This window comes from the organism of the source record quoted next, unplaced genomic scaffold, assembly GCF_019419815.1.
Source record: "Pyrus x bretschneideri cultivar Hongxiangsu unplaced genomic scaffold, Pyrus_bretschneideri_v1 Contig76, whole genome shotgun sequence".
Classification (NCBI taxonomy): domain Eukaryota; kingdom Viridiplantae; phylum Streptophyta; class Magnoliopsida; order Rosales; family Rosaceae; genus Pyrus; species Pyrus x bretschneideri.
The window spans coordinates 298,188-321,693 of NW_025999816.1; the positions used below are offsets into that span (position 1 = coordinate 298,188).

The 23,506-nt window shown below is 36.8% G+C and overlaps 2 protein-coding genes across 2 annotated transcripts; one reads left to right on the top strand and one right to left on the bottom strand.

Annotated features, from left to right (window-relative positions):
* Positions 1-6,130: 6,130 nt before the first annotated feature.
* LOC103961770 (AT-rich interactive domain-containing protein 5) lies at positions 6,131-16,872 on the top strand. The gene is made up of 14 exons (XM_048574942.1): positions 6,131-6,514; positions 6,808-7,143; positions 7,303-7,442; positions 7,575-7,614; positions 9,384-9,436; positions 9,969-10,014; positions 10,466-10,558; positions 10,792-10,914; positions 11,032-11,083; positions 11,169-11,235; positions 11,757-11,823; positions 11,936-11,986; positions 15,606-15,698; positions 16,585-16,872. The coding sequence occupies exons 2-14, from the start codon at positions 6,838-6,840 to the stop codon at positions 16,678-16,680; spliced, it is 1,227 nt and encodes a 408-aa protein (XP_048430899.1). The 5' UTR covers positions 6,131-6,514; positions 6,808-6,837; the 3' UTR covers positions 16,681-16,872.
* Positions 16,873-20,015: 3,143 nt separating this feature from the next.
* LOC103961769 (AT-hook motif nuclear-localized protein 25) lies at positions 20,016-22,072 on the bottom strand. The gene is made up of 2 exons (XM_048574888.1): positions 21,490-22,072; positions 20,016-21,383 (listed from the first exon to the last, which is right to left on the bottom strand). Exon 2 carries the CDS (start codon positions 21,313-21,315, stop codon positions 20,275-20,277), a length of 1,041 nt encoding a protein of 346 aa, XP_048430845.1. The 5' UTR covers positions 21,316-21,383; positions 21,490-22,072; the 3' UTR covers positions 20,016-20,274.
* Positions 22,073-23,506: the final 1,434 nt, after the last annotated feature.

A 23,506-nucleotide genomic window follows, 5' to 3' on the forward strand; every position in this document is an offset into this window, starting at 1 on the left:
GAAAACGTCGGGCCCCTGAGGGGGGTGGATTGTAACATCCCACATCGCCCAGGGGAGTGATCCTTATATGTATATTCCCATCTCTATCTAGCACGAGGCCTTTTGGGAGCTCATTGGCTTTGGGTTCCATCGGAACTCCAAAGTTAAGCGAATACCGGGCTAGAGCAATCCCATGATGGGTGACCCACTGGGAAGTTGGTCGTGAGTTCCCAAAAACAAAACTGTGAGGGAATGGTAAGCCCAAAGCGGACAATATCGTGCTACAGTGATAGAGCGGGCCCAAGAAGTGATCTGCCACGGGCGGGGATGTGACATTGTTGGCTTCTTTACAACGCGAGAACACTTAGTCCGACGGAAGAAAAATATGTAAAAAAAAAAAAAATTGAAAAAAAGAATAAAAGGCGAGTATAACACTCTGTTTGGATGAGAAAATTTAAGGTTACGACGAAATTTTATTTCCAAGAATTTGCGAATTTTATTGTTTGGATAACCTAAAAGAACAATGGAATTTGAAACTGGAAGTTGTTACTTTTAAACCCTCACTCATAGAAATTTGGAAATGACATCTATTTACATAGAATTTAAACTTGAAAATTGGAGGTCTCAAATTCTAAGTTTTTTTCTATAAGGAAATTCTAAATTTCTGTGTTTATGAATCCAAACAAGGGAATTAATGCATGTTAATTTATAAAGTCTGACTTTTTTCAAAATTCCAAGTTTATTTTCTTCATCCAAACATAGTGTAAATGTATTCGCAAGTGAGTGGAGAGTGATAGAATTTAACTCACTTGGGCTACTACTTTTCTTGTGGGACCCACTGCTTTTTAGGCTAAATGTGGCCTAATTTTTTGCTAGCCCAAGAAAGAAAGCTATTAGCCCAAGTAGTGGATCTAACCATTTTCCGGCTCATTAGAGATGGAAATTCTCACTAAGGCTTCAAATGTTGTAGTCTCATGAAGGATGAAGCCCCTATTAGGGATGCTCTAAGTGTAGAGGAACTACACCAATCCGTCACGAATTTAGAAACCCTCTCAACCATGGATGATATTTGATTAATTATATACGCAGTGAAACTACTATTTTTCTGTATAACAAAAACATAAGAGTAGGAAATAATTATAAAAATACACAACAAACAAAATTCTGACGTGTTCACTATGCTCTACTTTGATTCGATTATAAATTTTTTTTAGGCATGCAAAGAATATCAAGCTGTCACTCTATCTCTTAAATCCTTTGTTAAGTAAACAAAATTAAACTCTAGATCCTCAGTCTTCACTTAGTATCTTTAGGTGATGGATTAGGTTATGGTAAAACTTTTTTCTTTTTGGGTCAAAAGTTATGGTAAAAGTTTGCTATCCTAAATTTTACATTGTTTTAAGTTGTAAATATCACTTTTTATTTATTTATCTAATTGTCATGAAGAATTAAACCAAATTTTGTTGTCTGGGTAACCACGAACGAAATGGAGGTCTTCCTCTCCCTCTCCCCCTCCCACGTTTTGCATTATTTATTTATGATTATTCATTCATGTCATTTATTGATTGAAATCATTCACATTACTTTTAATTAGGACCATTGGATGTCAATCTAAAGGTTTAAGAAGTTGTAGAATTATTTGTCAAAATCTGTCTCCTTATCTTATCTTATATATAATATATCGAGGAATGTTAGGAGACTTTCTTAAAAATGAAACTCTTCGTAGACTCTTTGTCACCTCATAATTTAACGTCAATTCTCCTGTCAAAATTATAAAATATTGTGTCAAAAGCATGAGGTGACAGACAGTTCCATTTTAAGAGAGTCCTCTTAGCATTTATCTAGTATATATTTTGGTTCAGTTCGATCCTACCAAATGAATGCATATATGATTCTGAATCATGAATCATGTACTGAGTGTTCGAGATCGGTTTGGTTTTGGTTAGTGAACATTTCAATAGTTTCGGTTTCATCCTTTTTTGGTTCGATTTTCGGTTGCTCCCCAACACCTTCATTTTCGATCCCAAAAAATTTGAGGACCATCTAAGGAGTTGATATTGTTGTATATTTTGGAAAATTTTTGATACTTTGCTTTATATTTTGATTGTAGGACATGTGAGTCCACTTTGCTCAAAAAGTGGTGAAATGAAGAAATTTTGGAGTATTTCCAATTGAGTGGATTCAAGAGTCTTCCAAGATGGTCACTCAGTACTACGGTCTGATGATACTTCTCTTCACATGGAAGTGAGAGGTCTTAAGTTCGTATCTCATGGACGGCGAATTGATACCAAATTAGGTTGCCCATTGTGTGGCTTAGCCGAAGTTCCCCTCTCCTTAATGTAAAATATATCATTGTACTAAAAAAAAAAAAAAAAAAAAAAAGAGTCTTCCAAGATGATTGTGTAAAATACCAATCATTAATTCTTAACCGTTTGACCGTGACAAATAAAAGAAGGTTGGTCGCGCAACAATGACATATTGACGTTTTCGGCTTGTTTGCGCCAAAACTAATTAATTATGACGTTGTTTTTAAGAAAGTTCCTTCTTCAAAATCATAGGGAACGTTTTTATCTTTCCAACGCCAACCTCGTATGCTTGATTAAGCGCATATTTGAATGGTAAACGGATTGATTCTTTGGCTAACCAGTTTCTCTAAGTTAGAATAAGAATGTGTCTAGTTTATTTTTTTTATTAGGTTTTCTAGACTTGTTGGGAGTCTTATTTAAGGTAGGATACAGATTTTTAGGTCTGTTTATATGTTGATTTTTTTAGCATTTAGGAGGGAGAATGTTTTTAGACTCGGAGATCTCTAATTAGGAGATTTTGACGATTTGTTACAAGGATGTTTTCTATATTTTCTCATAACTAATTCTAATTCTCCCTTGCTAGGGTGAGGCTACGAACCTTAACATGAATATGTAGTTTTTTTTTTTTTTGTTTTTTTTTTCAATTTATTTATAATGTTATGCATGCTTGCTTTAAATTTTCAGTCACCACTTTTAAACTATCTATATATCTTGATGTTTGATCACGATTAAAATGTTTATATAAGTAATCAGATGCAATTTATGTTGGATGTCACATTGAAATTGGTTAATGCTTATTGTGGTTGGAAATTATAAGTTTACTTGAGGCAAATGTTACACTTTAAGAGTTACATGGTTTTTCATAAGGTATTCACAATTTTTTATTAATGAGTCTTGTATATTTAGATTTGATCAGAACGCCATAAACGAATTGTATGTTAGATGTACGTTATAGTTTGAATGCCCCAAGTAGAATATGCATTGTGAAAACCTTACCTTCAAAGTTTGCAGGCGTTAACACATAAGTAATTGGTAGAACTATATAGGATTGTCAATAGTGAAGGCTAAACTCTAGTGTTTTCCCTACTTAATTTTCTCTAAACCGATTGCTTTCTTTAATTTCATTATTGTTGATTTTAGGATTTTTAATTATTTACACTTGTTACTTTAAGTCAAAATTTCAATTTTTCTAAAGCTTGTATTAAATAATTAACTAAGAATTGTTTTCAGCATAGTTGTTCATACCAGTCTATGAAGATTGACATTGCTTCAACCGTTTATACTACAATTTTTTTTTATTTTAATTTTCTTGCAAGTAGTTTTATGTGATTTAACCCTTGATTATGCAGGTGGTGAAAAGCCTATCACCATTTCCTTCTTTATTTTATTGTGCCTTTCGCAAACCTTGACAAAAGTACGACGTTTTGTGGCAGTCAAGTAGTTCCCTTTGTTGCTATTAGCCAAATATTGATCGAGATTGTATTCCTATGATTGAATAAAGCTTAAAAAGAGACTATTAATTATGTGTTTGAGTTCAATTGTTGGTTTCATTTATTATTTTGTTTCTAATGATTTTTTTAATCTTCATGTGGTGTCATATTATTGGTTTTGTGGTACTTATGTATGTCGCATAAAAAAATTAACGTATTTGAATCGTAATGATTAAATTAATCGGTATTTAGGTTGAGAGATCAAAACGATGAGTTAAGTCAATTTTATAAACTATCTATAATAGAAATACTGTAAAAAAGTATAACAAATATGAAAACAAACTACAACAGTAAGACTCAATCTAAAGTTTAAAAGATAAATTGGGACTCACAAGTTTGAGGTGCCTTGTAAATAATAAAAGATGGAAGTTGACTACAAAATCCAAGGCAAAATTTTAGCCTAAGAACATCTCCAACTCTTAAGTTAAAACCTAAAATTTTTAGCTCAGAAAATTTAGGTTTTAACTAAAAAAAACATTTATACTTTAATTATTTTGGGTTAATTTTTTAGCCCTTGATTATTAAAGAATGAAGTTATGCTATTTTTTTTAAAGGAACTTTTGTTTAAAAAAATTATGTAAACTATCATAATTTAATTTTATGAACATTTTAATCTAAAATATTTAGATTCCAATAAATATTGAAAATCACCAAACCGACACCATGTGTAACATCCCACATCGCCCAGGGGAGCGATCCTTAAATGTATATTTCCATCCCTACCTAGCACGAGGCCTTTTGGGAGCTCACTGGCTTCGGGTTCGGTAGGAACTCCGAAGTTAAGCGAGAAGAGGGCTAGAGCAATCCCATGATGGGTGGCCCACTGGGAAGTTGCTCGTGAGTTCCCAAAGACAAAACCGTGAGGGAATGGTAAGCCCAAAGCGGACAATATCGTGCTACGGTAGTGGAGCGGGCCCGGGAAGTGGTCCGCCCCGGGCCGGGATGTACAAATTGGTATCAGAGCCAATCCCTGGCCGGAAGTGTGCCGACGAGGACGTCGGGCCCCTAAGGGGGGTGGATTGTAACATCCCACATCGCCCAGGGGAGCGATCCTTAAATGTATATTCCCATCCCTACCTAGCACGAGGCCTTTTGGGAGCTCACTGGCTTCGGGTTCGGTAGGAACTCCGAAGTTAAGCGAGAAGAGGGCTAGAGCAATCCCATAATGGGTGACCCACTGGGAAGTTGCTTGTGAGTTCCCAAAGACAAAACCGTGAGGGAATGGTAAGCCCAAAGCGGACAATATCGTGCTACGGTGGTGGAGCGGGCCCGGGAAGTGGTCCGCCCCGGGCCGGGATGTACAAATTCCAATTGTCACATCCCGGCCCGGGCCGGACCACTTCCCGGGCCCGCTCCACCACCGTAGCACGATATTGTCCGCTTTGGGCTTACCATTCCCTCACGGTTTTGTCTTTGGGAACTCACGAGCAACTTCCCAGTGGGCCACCCATCATGGGATTGCTCTAGCCCTCTTCTCGCTTAACTTCGGAGTTCCTACCGAACCCGAAGCCAGTGAGCTCCCAAAAGGCCTCGTGCTAGGTAGGGATGGGAATATACATTTAAGGATCGCTCCCCTGGGCGATGTGGGATGTTACACCATGAAACTCATGAAACACAATGGATTTTAAAGTGTGCTACTAAGTATTGGTCTTTCTTTGTTGCAAAGTGTGCTACTAAGAAAAAGTTGGGACAATTGTAGGAGAAAAGTGTTTTGTGTGGATGTTTGAACAAATACATAGATATTTATTGAGTTTCTGGGTGAATTTTAAGTTAGATATATTTTTTAATTATTATAACCATTGGATTTAAATTTGGACTTTTAGATTTTTTTTTTAATAGATTAGATTTGATCATATTAGATATCAATCGTTAAATTTAATAGATTTATAAATATAAAACAAAACATTAAATCACTTAAATGTATACCGTTGATTCCAACGGCCCATTTGAATGTTTGCCCTTGGATTAAAACAAAAGAGCTGTTAGGCTCATTAATTGAACAAACAAGTGGGCGACAAACCCATGTGGGTGGGATCCAAAGCTGCGGTGCATGGGTGTGTTACTCAGACTGTGCGCGTCTCACTTGGGCGTTTGTGTTTCAACGTCCATCTTTCACTCGCACAAATGGGCCACACCATTAACCCAAACTAAAAAACTAGCCAGAATTTGCCCCAAATTTAAGTTTTAACCCAAAATCAAATTTTGGGCCAAAGATCAGAAAAGCTTAAATTTTGAGACTTACTTCAAAAAGATTGAAGTGAGTATAAAGGTTTATATTTGTTGTTGAGTTTCATTTTTGTTTTAGTAATGGGCCCATCGAACCGGCAGTAAAAGTAAATGGCTAATTGCCAGGTGTTGAGCATTGATTCATGTCCAGTCACTGGTCAGAGCTTCTTTCACGGCGGAAGGGAGCAGCAGAGAACAGAGCGTGAGAGAGACCTGCAATTGTGTCTGATTGTCTCCGTCAACTTGCCACCGGCGTTAAAATTTTCCTTATCCCGATCGATGGCGGTGATCGATCTGTAAATGCCATAACAGAATTCGTAAAACCTTTCCATATATTCCGTTTCCGGATAATTACAATTCCTTGTATTATCTATTTTTATTAAATTCTCTCTTGCTCTCTCCGTCTCTGCTCCCCCACTCTCCCACTTACCTGCATTATCTGCCATAATACGACGCCGTCGCCGTTGCACCTTCCGGCTCCACTCAGTCTCCGCCACGACCTTTCCGTTACAGGCAAGCGTCCCTTCACTCCCCGCATTTCTCTACCCCTCAATTTCTTAGTATTGTCATCAATTTTACGTTTGTTACTGTTAGGGTTTTGATTTCAGAAACTAATTGTGTAGAACTGGGAAACAATTCAATTAAGCGCATTTCATTTTGTTTAAAGTTTTTGTTAAATCACCTGTCATTAACGGTGCCGGTGCCAGTGCTTGTGCTCGTGCATCCCTCTCGGGTTTTCTTCATACTGTGTTTATAAATAAAATGCAGTTTAGCAGAGTTATTATTATTCTTATTGTTGCATTCAGATTTCAGAGGCTTGAATAAATATAGTTTAGATGGAGGACGAAGAAAAGTCACTCAGTGAATCGAATACCAAACAACACGCGTCCAAGGAGGATCAGACTGGGCAGCTACCTCAACCGGAAACCAACGATCAAGTTATGAGGGATGCTACTGAGGACAACCCGCCTACTCATGAGGCAAATGTTGCTGATGTTAAAGTCAATGAGGCTCTTCTTAGTGATGTGCCCATAGAACACAAGGACAATGCCAGCAATGCCAGTGACAGGAATCAGCTTAAAACTGTAGATGATAAACAAATGGGAGTGGGGGAGTTGAAGAATGGGTTGAACGATACTGAGGTACTCTACTTTGAGTATATACATGTCCAGACATAACGTTATTGCTTCTGAATGATTTGACTCAAATGAGTACTCTTAGTCCTGCAAAATTTCTCTTCTTTTCCCTTCACGTTTCCTGTTTCCTTTTCTACAACAATATTTTCCTTTTTTAATTTGCAGATGGCTGAGGCTGAGGAATCTGGGGATGGGACACCATCACAGCAAGCAGCATTTATGAAGGAGGTGGAAAGTTTCTACAGGGAGAACACCTTGGAGTTTAAGGCCCCAAAGTTTTATGGAGAGCCGCTGAATTGCCTTAAGTAAGTTTCTGGTTATAATTATTTTCACTATTTAAGTCATGTTTACCTTTAGGGTATAAAAAGGGAGTTATGCGTGTCTGAAGGCTGAAATCAGGTGTTGACTAATTTCTGCATGCTTTTTGTGCGATGTAGGTTATGGAGAGCTGTTACTAGATTGGGTGGCTATGACGTGGTATGTATACATCTTGTTGCATGTTGGAATAATTAAAATTAATGCTCAGCATAATCATACATCTGTTGGCTATCATCGAGTTCTGATATGCATGTGCACAACAGTGCAAAGAACGCTTGCACTCAAGTAGATTTTGATTCAAGGCTTTACTGGTTTATAAGTTTAAGTGTTTTTACCAAACCATACCAAGCTTAATAAAGTTATGTTTGTCCTATCACTAATGTATTGTCTGGTGTCAGATGCTGGGATAATATGATGGATGCATGGTCTTTTAATAAATTGTTTTTGTTACTTCAATATTGACCTGATTGGTTATACTAAATTAGGTGGCAGTTGAAATATAAAATGCTCATTCATGGTGTCTGAGGGAAAGTTCACCAACTATATACAGTGATTTTGGTAAATTTTGGTAACTTTGAGAAAATCAAGGTGCTATTATATCAACAACAACAAAGCCTTATCCCACTATGGCTAAGTAGTGTCGGCTGTATGAACCTAGAACGCCACTGTGCTCGGTTTTGCGCCAAGTCTTCCGTTAGCTCCAAGTACTCCGTGTCTTTTTGCAAAGTCTCTTTCCAACTCTTCCTAGGTCTTCCTTGTCCCCTTTTGCCCCAAGCCTCTGTCTCATAATCTCACTTTCTAACCAGAGCATTTGTAGGTCTTCGGTTCACATGTCCAAACCACCTTAACCAAATTTCTCTCATCTTATCTTCAATTGTGGCCACTCCTACTTTACCTCGGATATCCTTGTTCTTAATCTTGTCCTTTCTTGCGTGCCCACACATCCAACAAAGCATTCGCTTCTTTGCTACACTCATTTTTTGCACGTGTTGATGCTTGACCCACCAACATTTCGTGCCTTAAAGCAGTGGTTTGGTGGCAGGAAGCTTGTGCTGAGCTGTTTCTAAGTACTAGTTTTAGCAGAACTGAGTTGGAGTTCTTGAGTAGAAATCTTATCCAAGTTGGAGTTCTTGGTACTCTGGTGGTGTTTCATCTTTGCGTCAATGATGCATACGAGTGGCACTTTCCTAATTTTTTTTTTTTTTTTTTCTTTCAAGAAGATAGGTTTGGAGTTATGAATGTCTTTTTGAGTCACTTTCACTTATCAGTAAGCCATTGGAACAGTCTTTTTCTGAGTTGTGTTCTGGACATGTATGAACTTTATGCAGTGGCTTGAATGTATACTTTCCTTAATTTGTTTGGGAACTTTCTATTATTCAATAGTCTATTAATTGTGTGATTTGATTTGAGTTTTGTATCACTGTTGGATTTGGACTGACCTCTAGACTTCATGCAACTCTTACTTAAGACTTTGAATTGGAATAACGTTGACCAGAAAAACCTAGCTGACATGGAAGTGGACACTGACATCTTGTTTGAATAGTCTTATGTAGGAAGTTGACCTTGGCCTTGAATACACAGGAAACTTTATTTTCTTCACATTCTTTGTTTCATCTATTAATCCATTATTCCTTTGTAGTAAACTTTGCCTTTTCCGCGCATGTTATATTGATGAATGCTAGAGGAATTATTGTTTCTTTTGTGCTATTAATAAGAGAATATTATTATTTTATTTTATAATTATTTGCTCAAAATTCTAGCTGTCAAGGCTTTACTATTACTAAAGCCATAATTTATAAGCAACAAGTCCTAAGGAGTATTTATAATTTTTCTGAACGCTTGGTCATGTTTAATTTATGAATCTGGATGAAGTTAGATTAATTTATGTTTAAATATTTATTAATTGAGTTATACTATGGCAACTGTAGGTGACTGCATCAAAGTTATGGCGGCAAGTAGGAGAGTCCTTCCATCCCCCCAAGTAAGGAACATTATTTTTACAGTTTTTCTAGCAGTCATTTAGGACCTGCATTATTCTTATTAAAATTTCAGGACCTTGATCACTGCTATAAAAAATTTACAACCTTCTGACATTTGGGAGTTTAGATATCCTACTGTTGCAGGTTGTTGCAAATTTTGGTATGTAAGGTGCATATAGCCTGTGTTCCCAATAAAAAAGAAAAATATTTCTGTCATATAAATTTTAGAACCTGCAGTGCTTTGGCATTTGGAGTTTAGCCTTTTTTTTTTCTCTACTGGAGGTCATGATGGATTTTGGTTTGTAACTTGCATATAGCTCATGTCCCAGAAAGAAAAAGTTTCAGACAACTAACATTGTTACTGCTATGTTTCCATTCTTATCTTTTTATATTTTGGCTAGTAGCTTTATATAATCCTATGTTGCTGGATGTATTGCAGCTCCCTTTTATGTATTTATTTTCATCTTTAAATATCTGCACATCCAGTGTTCAATTTACTATCTCTCTCTCTCTCTCTCTCTCTCTCTCTCTCAGGACGTGCACAACAGTATCTTGGACATTCCGCATATTTTATGAAAAGGTAATGACTTTTCCTGGGACAAGAGGATCAGCAACTACAAATCTTTCCATAATAGATACTTGATCTTTTGGTAACCATTAACTCTTCACGATAGTATGTGTGCTTCTATTCATTTAGAAATTAGTAATGCTAACTGGGTAGTAGTGACATGCCGCATCCATAACATGACGTGGATATTTGTTAATGATTTAAAAAACTTTAGAATAGAGTATATTTGTTATTTCCTGTCCACATATGGGCGATAGGCTATATTTCTACACTGTGGTCAAAGGTGGAAAACTGATTCTCACAGGGAACTTGAGCCCACTTAAAATGAATTCTATGAGTTTGTTACTATTAGACTCTGTTTCCCAGGTATATGGTCAAGGATTGTTTCAGTAATTGTATCAAATTGCTAGTTGTTGTGGAAGCTTTGTATTATTTCATGCGCTAAGCTTATCAACTTGTGCAGGCACTTTTGGAATATGAGAAGCATAAGAGGAAAATTGGTGAGCTTCGGCTTCCTGTTGGACCTATCACTCAGTCTACAAGTGTTGAGAAGGAGGTGAATATTCCATTTGTTTACATTTTAGTTCTTTGATTGCATCTGGATTTTCCACTTTTTTTGCTAGGTTAATAGGATTGTTGAATTAACTGACCAGAAAATTTTCATGGTGTTGTAACTGTTGTAGTTGCCTTTCTGAATGTTCAGCATCAGGCCTCTTAACTGCATAGTTGTATACAACGGACACCTGTCCCTTCCTCTTCCATTGACACTTATATTTTTCTTTTGTGTAGGCAAGTGCTCATCAAGTGCCTGGATCAGGCAGGGCACGAAGGGATGCTGCAGCTCGTGCTATGCAGGGTTGGCATGCACAGCGTCTTGTTGGATATGGTGAGGTTGCCGAGCCTACAATTAAGGTTTGTTGATTCTCTTTGTCTCACTATAATGATTGTACTTATTATTGTATGCCTGGAAAAGTTGCATGCCATTTAACACGGTTCAAAATTTTCTTTTGAAATTTCATTTACTTACAGGACAAGCACTTGAGTTCTACCCCAAAGCGTGAAAAGAATCTTAAAAGCATTGGTATGTTCCCTTGCAATGAAAATTCTTCTGGCTAATCAATATTTTATTGCTTAAAATGCATTTACTGTTTACATTGTCTTGTCAGGTTCGGTTAAACACAGGACACCAACAAACCTGGAGCTTTCAACTGCAAGTATTGAGGCAGATAAGCAGTTAAGATCATTACTTGCTGGTCATTTTTGTAAATATATTTATTTTGCTATGATTTCTCTGTTCTTGACCAACTCTTCTCCTTACTTGTTCCAGTTGAATGTTTTTACTTTCATGCATCGCTAAAAAGTGATGGTGTGTTAACATTCATTTGAAATTTGTGGAGTCTGTTTTGTTATGCTTGAATTTGAATAAACTTTAAGAATACTTGTGCACAGTTTTTCAATGGTAACTCTCTATTTGCATATAAGAAGCAAAGGACTTTAACAAAGAAATTGAGATTTTACTCATTGGACATTTGAGTGCCCTTTGTACATTGGGTGCTGATAGTGGAAGAAATAATATGAACCTTTTAAGAAGGCTGTTAATATGTACCATTCCTTAGCTGACTCAAAACTTACTCATTCTATAAAGTACTTTGCTAAGTACATCTCAGGCAACAAATTTGTGTGCACGGCTGCATTTATTTACCCTCTTGTTTTTTTCCTCATCAAATCATTGGGACATGGTTTTCATCTGGTAGGGTAGTCACAACTGTTGTTGATCTTGGACCTCCAGCTGATTGGGTGAAGATCAATGTACTAGAAACTGTAAGTGTGTTTGTGTATTCTTTTTCCTAATATGCTTCCCTATATTGTAAATTTTAGTGAGTTGCTGGCTATCTTCTGTTGGTCCTGACTACTTTCATATCTACATGCTCAGAAAGATTGCTTTGAGGTATATGCTTTGGTTCCTGGTCTTCTGCGTGAGGAGGTAAACCCTTGTCACCCTCTTCCTTTTGCTCTTCTATTTACTTCTCTTTTGTGCTGGTTTATATGTTGTATGATAACATGGGGATTTTTGCATGATCTTTTTTAATAGTTATGATTGACGGCTATGATTAATTAGATGAACTGTTATGGTTATGTTAAGATATTTTATTACCACACTTCTGAAGTTAAATTCATTCACAAGTATTGTGGCCACTGGTAACGATATTCTTTATTTATTCTTTTTATTTATTAAATATATTGAAAGGCATTAACTGCGTTTTGGTCCTGCAAGGTTAGGCTTAAGCCTTTCAGGACAGGGATTACTTTAATAAGAAATAAATAAATAATGCACGGTAACGGTACTAACTGTCATTGAAGCATAATACTTAGTCCTCAAAACATAAAATACTCAATTACTCAGACTTTAAAGAAATCTGAATGAAACAATCCAAGTTGAACCCTTGCTTCTCAAATAATTACAGAATATTTTTTTAGCAAGACAGCACCGTCAACATAGCATTACCAAAAGATGAACAGATTGAGTTACATATGTAGAAATTATCAATGTTAACAACACAAAACAGTGCTAAATATTAGCGTATTGCATATATTTATTCAGTTCTGTTCAGACTAAAGTATTAGTCTACTAGACATGTTTGAGGTGGCTGGAATAGAAACATAAACATAATAGTAAAGGAAAAACAAAGAAGGAATATAGAAGAGAGCTGTTGAGAAGCTGAGCTATTCCTATTGGAGTGTAAAAGAGAAAAGAAAAACAAGGAGTATGGTATGGAGGTGCGTGAAGTGGAGATGGGAGTTTGCTGGTTTGCTTCTTGTGGGAGTGAGGCATGGAGGTGGGTTTGAAAGATCTGGGATGCAATGCTAAGGGGGAGAAGATAAAGGGGGAAAAGTACATGGTTTAAAATCAGCTTACTAAAAAGAAGACAGCTGTTAGACCTCAACATTCAGTTTAGTAAAGATGTTTGTTTCATTTGAAAGGACATGAGAAATGAACCAAATGGCATTGTATTGCATAAAAATTTCAAAGGGTGTGGACTCATCTTCTTTGCGAAACCCTAAACCTCAAACTTTGCAGCCGCCTTGCTTCCATCGTGTATGCCGAATGGGAAGTCAGTTAAAGAAATGGTGCCTAGAGGCAAGTTGTGGGTGTTTTGTCTTAATTCTAGGCTCAGTATTAATCTCCATCTTTGACCTGTTCTTTGCAATGCTAGGCTCAGTATTTTAGTTGGTGCTCCATGATTGGGTTTGCTAAAAGATCCATTGGATGGTCCGCCATCATTCCCTTTCTTTTAAAATTAACTTGTCAGTATATCAAAGTCTTCAATGGTGGACACCTTCATTGACTGGCTGAACTTCTGCCACATTTGAATGTTATTGACACCTCCATGCCTTGAGGTAGTTATACTTGGTAAGTATTTTCACCATGATGCTTTAGTAGTCGAAATGGACACTTTGCCTTTTATTAATAGAGCATGCACATGAATATCTACTTGGGTTTCTTCCAAATTTTCCTAGATAGAGAGGTAGTTGGCACTTTTTCCCTTGTGCATTTACCCACACTTCCTCACAATGGACCCAAAATTACCTTTGTCACATCATTCAGGTTTGTATTGATGTTCCGGAAACCATAATAAAGAGTTTCTCCATCATGTTGCCGAGGCCTCTGTAGTAAGAGATGGCAAGCATCCATAGCACTAGCATCACATATTTTGATAAAACTTCGACATAGAGAATGATACAAGGCAATGAACATTGACTTTTACCTCAATCCCTTTTTTGAACCAAGAAAACCTGTAAAAAGTGGGAAATTCTTAGTTTTAAGTTTGAGCTTGTCAAGCATTTCTAGTGATATTTTGTTATTTAAACTTCCATCAATGATCACATTGCATAACCTCCCATTGGGAGCCAATCTGGTGTGTTGGTTCACCAGTCTTTTCCTTCAACGTATAAGTCTTCAATCTTCATACTTAGTTGAATCACAAGAGCTTCTATATTATAACTCCATCTATTCATTCTAAAACAGGATCTTGATCCTCTGTTTAAGAATCTTCCAAAAACTGAGCTTGCTTGTACATGTCAACCGGGCCACTTGTAATTCTTAGTCAGTTGGTGTTTGAATATCTGTTTCCCTTTTCAAAAGCCTATGAATTCATCTATTCTCTTCCTTGGACTGGATAGTAAGATGTCTTTGAATTACGACTGACAAAACCATTAGTCGTTTAACTAATTTTTTGCTTTGATGTTTCCACCTCTGTTGCCAGTTTATAGAGTCCATAATACAATCAATATGATTGTAAGGTGCCCACATCATAAATTTCCATAAGTAATCCCTCTAAGTAACATGTCCATGATTTGGTCCTCCTGTTGATTTAGGCCACAACAATTCATGAGTAAATCAAAAGAGATTTCCAAAGCCTTAACTTTGTTAGATGGAGAGGAGGTATTCCATGTAAATGAACATTGAAGTCGAATAATAAGTTATGAAGAAACAAATTTTTATTGCAATGAAACAATAAAAAAAAAAAAAAACAAAAGCGGACAAGAAGTCCGCAAGGGCACAAACAAAACAAGATAAATAGCACCATCACCCATACATTTAGAAACTATAAGAACAACACAAAACTAACTAATAGTCGTATTCCAGTTATGCCAAATTTTTGAAAAAGACAAATCTCTAAATTTTGTAGTAACCGAAGCCCACAGAGATGATCATAACCTCACATATCCTCCCTTTTACTGCCTTCGTTGTCCTAAAGAACAAAAAAGGTGTCCAAAGCGTTGGCTTTGTTAATTTCTTAATCTCCCTCATTGATTGGTCCTATGTGATGCTAGGTTCATTGGATGATAATATGTCTCCATATCATCCACATCTCCTTTAAACTTTGTGACTGGCAGAGGAAGTTAATCATGTGGCACTTGGGCCATTTGCATAAATGTGTATCTCCCTTTTCATGCATGTCTTTATGCAGTATTTGCGCTTGTGTGTCTGAATATGGAAGAAACTAAAGGCCCATTTGATAACCATTTTGCATTTAGTTTTTGGTTTTCACTTTTTGTGCTTGGGATATGAGGAAAGTATATGGGGGAAAGGTGGGATGAAGAGGGGTGATGCGAGTTTATTTTCCAAATTCTTTTTTCCAAATTCTAAATTTCTATGCTATGAATCCAAAATGAGGGAATTGGGGCACGTTAATTTATAAATTTTGACTTTTGTCCAAATTCCAAGTTTATTTTTCTCATCCAAACAGACGAGGGTAAGTGAAAAGAACTGAAAGTAGTTTTTATTTATTTATTTATTTTTATTTTTGTAATTTTCATTTTGTATATATACCTCTTCTATATCTGTCTCACCATCTTTCCTCCACCCTTCTATATACGTCACTTATCCCATGTATTTCCCCTTTTCTCTCAAACAAAAAAAAAAATAAAAAATTGAAAACTAAAAACTATTAACGAAATGATTATCAAACGGGATCTAAATTGTTTAATTGTCCTTAAATATGCATAATATAGCATCAGTTGGCGTCTGGTTGGAAATTTTCCGCTTCATCATTTTTGACATGAAGATAGTTGTCCTAATCTATGGCGTTCCTCCCCAGGTCCGAGTTCAATCAGATCCAGCTGGACGTCTTGTTATAACAGGTCAACCAGAGCAGATTGACAATCCTTGGGGTATTACACCATTTAAGAAGGTATCTAATCTTCCTATTAGCTTCTATGGTTCGTGCTTGGCTCAGAAATAAATATATATTACCTGTGGGAACCCAAGGAACCCAAAAACCCAAAGATTGTTCATCCATATTTCCAAATTAGCGGAAAAGATGAAAACAATGAAGGGAAGAAAAAAACACGGTATTGAATGGGGGATGTCATTGGCAATCCAAATAGTCATCATGGACTCCTTTCTAATAGAAATCAATGGAGGGAGAGGTGCATGATGACAATTTTGGAGTGCTAATAACAATGCTGAACTGAATAACAAGGGCTTTATGGCTATGAAATGGGTAACTTTATGAGATTTTCACAGTTTAGTTGGTATAAGAAACTTATACCTAAAATATGTTATCCGTCGATTATCTATGTACAGAGGATGAAGTTATCATACAAGTTATTGTAAACAACATGTTTTATAGATGCATATGGTAATATGTAAATACTTGCAGACACATATGTGCAATCTTTGTACAATAATGATGATGTCATGCTTTCTTAAGCTATGGACATCCCTGCAAAAGATAATAATCATCCAAATCCGAAACTGTTTGGTGAACTTGTAGTTCAAGCTGAAAAATTATCATAAATTGTTGATCCAAGAATAGGATTCAAATCCTTTCCCAATCTTGCTCTGGTTACCCAAAGTGCGGTGCAGGTTGGATCTGTCTCAGGTTGTTTGGGTTTGTCCGAACCAATGCCAGCTCCCACGATAATCTATTTTGGACCAAAGCTTTGATTTCTGGGTTTTAAATAAATCCTATCTAGTATCTACCATGAGTGAATGCTTTGATTTAACAATTTATTACAAGTTTTGATATCTATTTTGATTACAGTTACAAATGCAGTTTATGTTGCGTTTTACAGGTTGTGAGCTTACCTGGAAAAATTGATCCCCTTCAAACATCTGCTGTAGTTAGCCTGCATGGGCGGTTATTCGTGCGTGTTCCTTTTGAACAGTGATGGGGTTTGAAATTTCATCGCATGTCGTGGATCAGTTGAATAATTTTTTAGGGTGTTGCAATATTATTGTTCTTGTTTTTTTTTTTTTTTTTTTTTTGGAAAAATATTATTGTTCTTGTTTTTCTTCTTTTTGGGGCTGTGAAAGAATGTTGCAACTAGTTCAGTTGGTGTTAATGCATGCTAGTTTATCAACTTGATTTACTTCCGATTTTAGGTTTAGTTCAATTTTTTTTTAATATTTTAAAATAACTAAAGTTGCGTGGGTTGAACTTGAAGCCGACACGTTTAGTGGTCTATGTCGACATAAAGAACCAACTAAGACCTTTCAAAGACTATTATTAAATGTAGCCCTCCTCCTAGTCCTTTATTTTGGGGGTTTAGCTTTTCAGTTACAATAACTGATTCAAATTCAATGGTTAAATTTGAAAACATTCAAAGGTGGTTTAATTAACTAATAAATTTAAAGTATAAACTTAAAAATAATAAGTTATTGAGGAACTACGTATAATCCCTTCGGATGAAGATAATATATAAGTATGGGTTGACATTGTTTATTTAAAATAACTAAAGAACCAACTAGACCTTCAAAGACTATTGTCAAATGTAGCCCTCCTTTTAGCTATTTTTTTTTGGAGTTCAGCTTTTCAATTATAATAATTGATTCAAATTCAATGGTTAAATTTGAAAACATTCAAATGTTGTTTAATTAACTAATAAATTTAAAGTATAAACTTAAAAATAATAAATTATTAAGAAACTACGTTTAACCCCTTCAGATGAAGATAATATATAAATATGGGCTGACACTGTTTATTGCATCTCACATCTCAGGCTGCTTTATTTGTTTTTCAATCTGAATAGCATGGGCCAGTCCACCGCGTTTATTGGGTAGACTGATTCGATTCAAGTACGACTCAAGCCCGTATGTGAAGAATTTACATGGTAATGTTCATGCACCCATGCCATCCATGAACATGCATGAATCATAGGCATTTGTTGTACATATGTCATATGTATAAAGAAAAAGGCATGGAAATATGACAAGCATTATATTAATATTATTATGTTTGAAGAAGAAACTGATGAGAGAAAAATTAAATTGCTCTCAGATTTCTTGCATGTAGCATGTATGTAGTGGTATAAAACCAGAAGATTATTACTATTTTCTTGAAATGTTGCAAAGTCTCAGAACTTGAAAGTAATTACTTTAAGCAATCGAAAAAGAAACAAAATGAAAACAAGGCGGGATAAATGTGTTTGTTCAACAAGCAATATGGTAGTCTACTAAGTCTAGCTAGGGTTCTCCCTTGAAAATATATATGCATATTAAATTCTTTACCATTTGAGAGACTTTGATACAACAAACAACATGCAAACAACTGATATTGTTTTCCTTTTTCATACTAGACCACTAGAAAAGTTTACACTCAGCCAAAAAATATGTTTCCCGGTAACGAATTCGCTTCCATATGGCTGACCGGTGCTTACTAACAATTGGATGTTATGCTCACTTGTTTTCATTAATGAACGAATATGAAAAATTCTCTAATTAAATTTCTAATTACTAGCAAAACATTCTTGGAGATGACAATGCACTCGAAAATTTGAACCCAAATCTTATATTTGAGTCTCATATGAGTCTAAGGTTCTCCAATGCAATTGTGACTTAAAATTGACGCCCAAATTTGGGTTTCAATATGAGATTTGAGTCAAAAGTGGAGACCATGCCACTTAGGTCATCTCCAACTGAAGGAGGGCCAGATGACTCTCTTTAGCCCTATAGCCCTCAAAGAAATTATATTTTAATGAATAATGCTAGCTCATATTTTATACCATCTTCAACCGAAGGGGTCAAAGGGCCATAGGCCAAACATAACCCTGTGACAAAAAAACCATCTCAAACCGAGAGGGCCAAAAGGCTATAGGCCAAACATAATTTATTATTTTAATTGAATTAATATAATTATATCAAACTACCATATTAAAATAAGATTTTCGAACATATTGGAAGATTATTGAAAGAGGTGGCCATTTGAAAATTATTGAAAAAAATTAAAGGAAAGATTATTGGAAGAGAAGAGAATGTGAAGAATTGAAATAAAATGAGGTAAGATAGTATGGAATGGTGAAAAGTATGTGAGAAATGGTGTAGGAAAAAAATTCCTCCAAAAAAATAAAAACGGCTGGGCTCATCAGGCTGGATGGAGATGGCCAGCTTGCTGGCCTGATTTGGTGGTTTTGGCCCGGTGGGACCCATAATCCCTTTGGCCTAGCCCTCGGTTAGAGACAATTTTCATGTCATTTTGAGCTATTTTTAGCCCTATGACCCTCTGGCCGGATCGGTTGGAGATGACCTTAGGAAAGCTGTTATTCAACCAAGAAAAATGAGAATTGAGTCCAATTATGAAAACTCAAATATGAAGTTTGAGTATAAATTTTTTTCCTCCAGTGCAAACCCCAAACGAGTTGTAAGATTTGAATCTTGGCATTGGAGAAGAAAACCAAACTACATAATTCACCACCTTTTTGTGACCCAACTATTTTAGTCTTTGCATTGGAGATGCTCTTACTAGGACCTCAAGTTACGCACAATCCTAAGGTGGGATGAGAGACGGATGTTTATATGGTGCAGCTAGCAAAGCATCTCTAAGCGTACTGTATTTACGTTTTATAGTCTCTATTGCTGTAACGTTTTGGTCAGTTAACCGAAATTTGAAGAGATCTGGAGATGCTTTTGGCCTCGTTTCTCGAACTCAGTTTCTAATTCTAGGGTTTTGCTTTTTTCCGTTTCTGTAAGGGAAGACTGAAAGAGGCTTTTGAAGGTGCTTAAATACTTTGGCTATATATCTTGTGTCAGTGTAACCGTAAAATCAACTCTAGGAATCAAAAAAGAAAGAGAGAGAACTCATGGAACACAAAGATCTTGTAAGTGAGAAGCTACCTGCCAAGTACAGGAATAAAATAGATATTATATGAATAAATGTGTTTTTGTGTTAACTCAAATTAAGATACAAATATCCAGATTAATAAGGATTAGTAAGTTTTGTTTTTTTTGGGGAACAAGGATTAGTAAGTTTGTGCGCATGATATGCTACTGAAAGTTAATTAGAAATCCAGAAGCAGAAATTTAATTTATATTCAATCAAGAAAAATAATAATGTACTAGTACTGCCGGAGAAGGATGGATATCATATTAGAACCACAATAATAAACCCTAGAAATGTGCATCGATCATCACAGTACAATTAACTAACATTTTTGAAATTAATAAACTAGCTAGTATATATAATTATAATTATAACAGAGGATTAAATCAATTGCTAGCTAGGTAGAGATTGAAGAAAGTAGCAATTGATTAATTTTACTGACCTTGCAAAGTTTGTTTGTTTTACATCGACAGTACTGATCAACACCAAGCTAGCTAGCTAGCCCTTCATCGACATTGGCAACTTTAGGCTCAAGATATATGATCAAGATCATCGTTCTTTCGTTTGTAGATGTGCATATTTATATATGAACACGAAAGCGTCTGAAGTTATCACCGTACATATCTCATAAAATCATTCCATAATTAGCACCACAGTAGTACTAGTACTAGAACGGAGGCCGCGGAGTACTTCCACTTCCACTTCCACCACCCCATCCGAAGAAGTCACTCCCCGGGAAGGGATAGTTGGCCGCCATATTTCCTCCCAAATTAAAAAGCCCAGCACCTCCACCTCCACCTCCACCTCCGCCGCTACTTCCCGCAGTACCATCACCAAGACCACCAGACACCCCAGAAGATTGGGACCCCGTGGGTTGATGGATTTGCAAGCTGCCTCCGCCACCACCACCAGTAGGAGTAGTAGTTCCCTCTTCCGGATCATCCAATGGCAATCTCTCAAACACCGCATTTGCAAAAGACGCAGCCATCAAAACCACAGGCCCGGAAGCCATCAGCGGTCCCACCACGTTTCCTCCCACCACTTGTCCCTGCCCCCCGGACAAGAATATGGAGAGTCCGCCAGCACCGGGAGGAGCCGGAGGCGGAAGCACCGTACCGGAGAGCGATAGTAACTCGAAGCGTCCGTGAAGAGTCACCACGCTTCCCGGAGGAGCAGCTGGCTGACGCAGGGTGACGTTGGTGACAGTGCCGCTGCCGCTGAGCACGCAGACGCCTCTGCCCCTGCGCCTGGCGTAGATGGAGACGCTGTCCATGATGTCGGCCCCATCGGAGACCTCAAGGACGTGGGAGCGGAGGGCGTTGGGGCTGTCGCGTGTGACGATGATGGGAGGCTTGGGTTTGTTCTTGGAGCCTGCAGGACGGCCTCTGGGACGGCGGGTGGAACCACCAGTTCCACCTCCGCCTCCACCGCCACCAGAACTGGTTGCGGCGGTATCGGAAGATTCGATCTTGGTAATATTGTGGTCTTGGTCGTCGTCCTGGTCATCATCATCATCTTGTTCTTCTTGTTGATGATGATGATGTTGTTGTTGTTGTTGTAGAGGAATAATAGGATGGTGATGGAGTTGTTGGAGTTGGAGGTGGAGTTGGGGCCTGAAAAGCGGGTGGACATAGGGAGAAGCAGTTGAAGTTGGGGCTGATGAGGCGGCGGAGACTGAGGTCGACTCATTTATGTTGTACCCTGCCATCGCATTCTCCCACCACTTACTATTATTTGCCAGAGCTTCCTTTCCTTTTCACTGATGAAATTACTTGACTAGATCCAGCGGATGTTCACAATACATAAAAGAGAGTCAGAGAGAGTGGGTAGTCAAATATACCTCGATCGGTTACTCTTAGAAACCTAGCAGTTAAATTGTTACCTTCAACTAGATGAGTGGTTTAGGCTGTTTTTGCACAGTCTTCTGTACTATAGTCAACGTCAGGCAGCCAGCCAACAGTTACAGTTGCAGTTACATACAAATATACGAGTCAACTGCTGCATCCCCAGAAAAACTGACGATATTCAATTCCCAATCCCAGATAAAGCTAGCTTGTCAGTTAAGCTTATATCTAGCTTAATTAGCAAGTTACAACAAAATTACAAGCCGCCAAAGATCCAAAGCTCTAGTGAGACTCGACTGCTGCTGTAACGTTGCTGTCTGTGTCTCCTGGGGGATCAAATATCAATCATGGATGATCGATCAGGTCTTCAAACAAATAAAAGGGATCCGAGTGATATGCCACGATCAAGCTTGAGCTGTGGACTACTCGTGTGACCAGAAAACCCACGCGCTTCCGGCGATTCCGATCAGTTTCTGAAATGAACTTGCAAATTTGGAGCTCCTCGATCTGTGAATATCATATATGAATATGAAAATGGGGGAGTGTGAGAGAGAAGAGAGAAAGATACGAGAGTTTTGAGGAGTTGGTGGAAAAGCGTCTGCCCAAAGCACAATTCAAGCAATTACCAAGACAAAAACAAAAGACCATCGCATTGCATTGGAGGAATTTTTTAATGTGCTGGAAACACAACTTGTACATCAAGTGTTATAGTATAAGTGGTTAAAATTTTTTTAAGTATTCAACCATTTGTGTTATAACATTTATATTATATATATATATATATATAAATTTATATTATGACATTTAATGTAGCAAATCATGTTCTCATCTCATTGAAAAATTTCTCATTACATTGCATCACGCACACTTTACCCCATCTACTTTTCCAACCAAATGCTAAGTTCCAGTTTTTGTTTTATAGTGTGATTAATTGTTAGAATATGAGCATAAGTGTACTTATGTGTATTTTGGCCGGATGTTTGAGTTCAAATTGATTTTAGAGAAGTCTTATTAGAAGATGTTTGGATGTTCTACTACTATGACACAATGTGATTATCGAGGGTCAATTGCCGTTGGAAAAAACATTTTATTATCGGAAAAACCTTTTTCCGAGAGGAAAAAACTCTTGTTGGTCCTCGTAAATGCTTCCAATGGAAATACATCTATTTCTATCAGTGATAGGAAATACATCAATACTTTCAACATACATCACCCATTGTTAATAGTTAACTTTTCGTTGAAATTGAAGTTTAGAAAATGACCAAATTATTTCATTTTCTATTTGTCAACGTCGTCGCAAATACTTTCTTTACTGTTGGAAATATTATTAGTGAGGGCAATGCTTTGTAAAAAATTGGGCATTTTCGGCATAAAAATGTTGGAAAAAAAAAAATCAAATTCCATCATAAAAAAGAAAGAAGTGTTGCAGTCGTATTTAGAATAGGAATGTAATTGTGTAAATCTTAGTAGATCTAGGAATATCTCTTATATTCCTATTAGGAGTTGATTACCTATTAAGAATTGTAATCCTAAAAAGGTAAGGATTTTACCTATCCTACCATAATAAATAAAGGCACAATGGGGTGATACAACACACACCTCACAATTAAATCTCTCTTTTCTCTCTCTTGCTATTGCCGGCCTCCTATCTCTTTATTCCTTAGATAGCTCAATTAGACCTACAACACGTTATCAGCATGCTCTTACCAGAAGCTGAGGAATTGACGGATCGTAGGAGGAGGCTATCTTCCACAAAATTCAAAGGCTCTTATTTGTTTTCTGCCAACCAGGTACGCTTAAAATAAAGGAAAATATTTGAAACGTCCATGAAGCATGAAAACATTCCCCATGATACATGAACCCTTCTATGTTTATATTTTCCTTATGATATATATATATATATATATATATATATATATGTTTCATGCATTACGCAATTAAATTGCTATGTGGAATTGTGAGTCAAAGAATATTAATAAATTAGAAGCATGCTAGGGTTTTTCAAACCCTAGTGAATTCGAAAAAGAGAAAGGAAATTGGGATTTTTATGGTAGC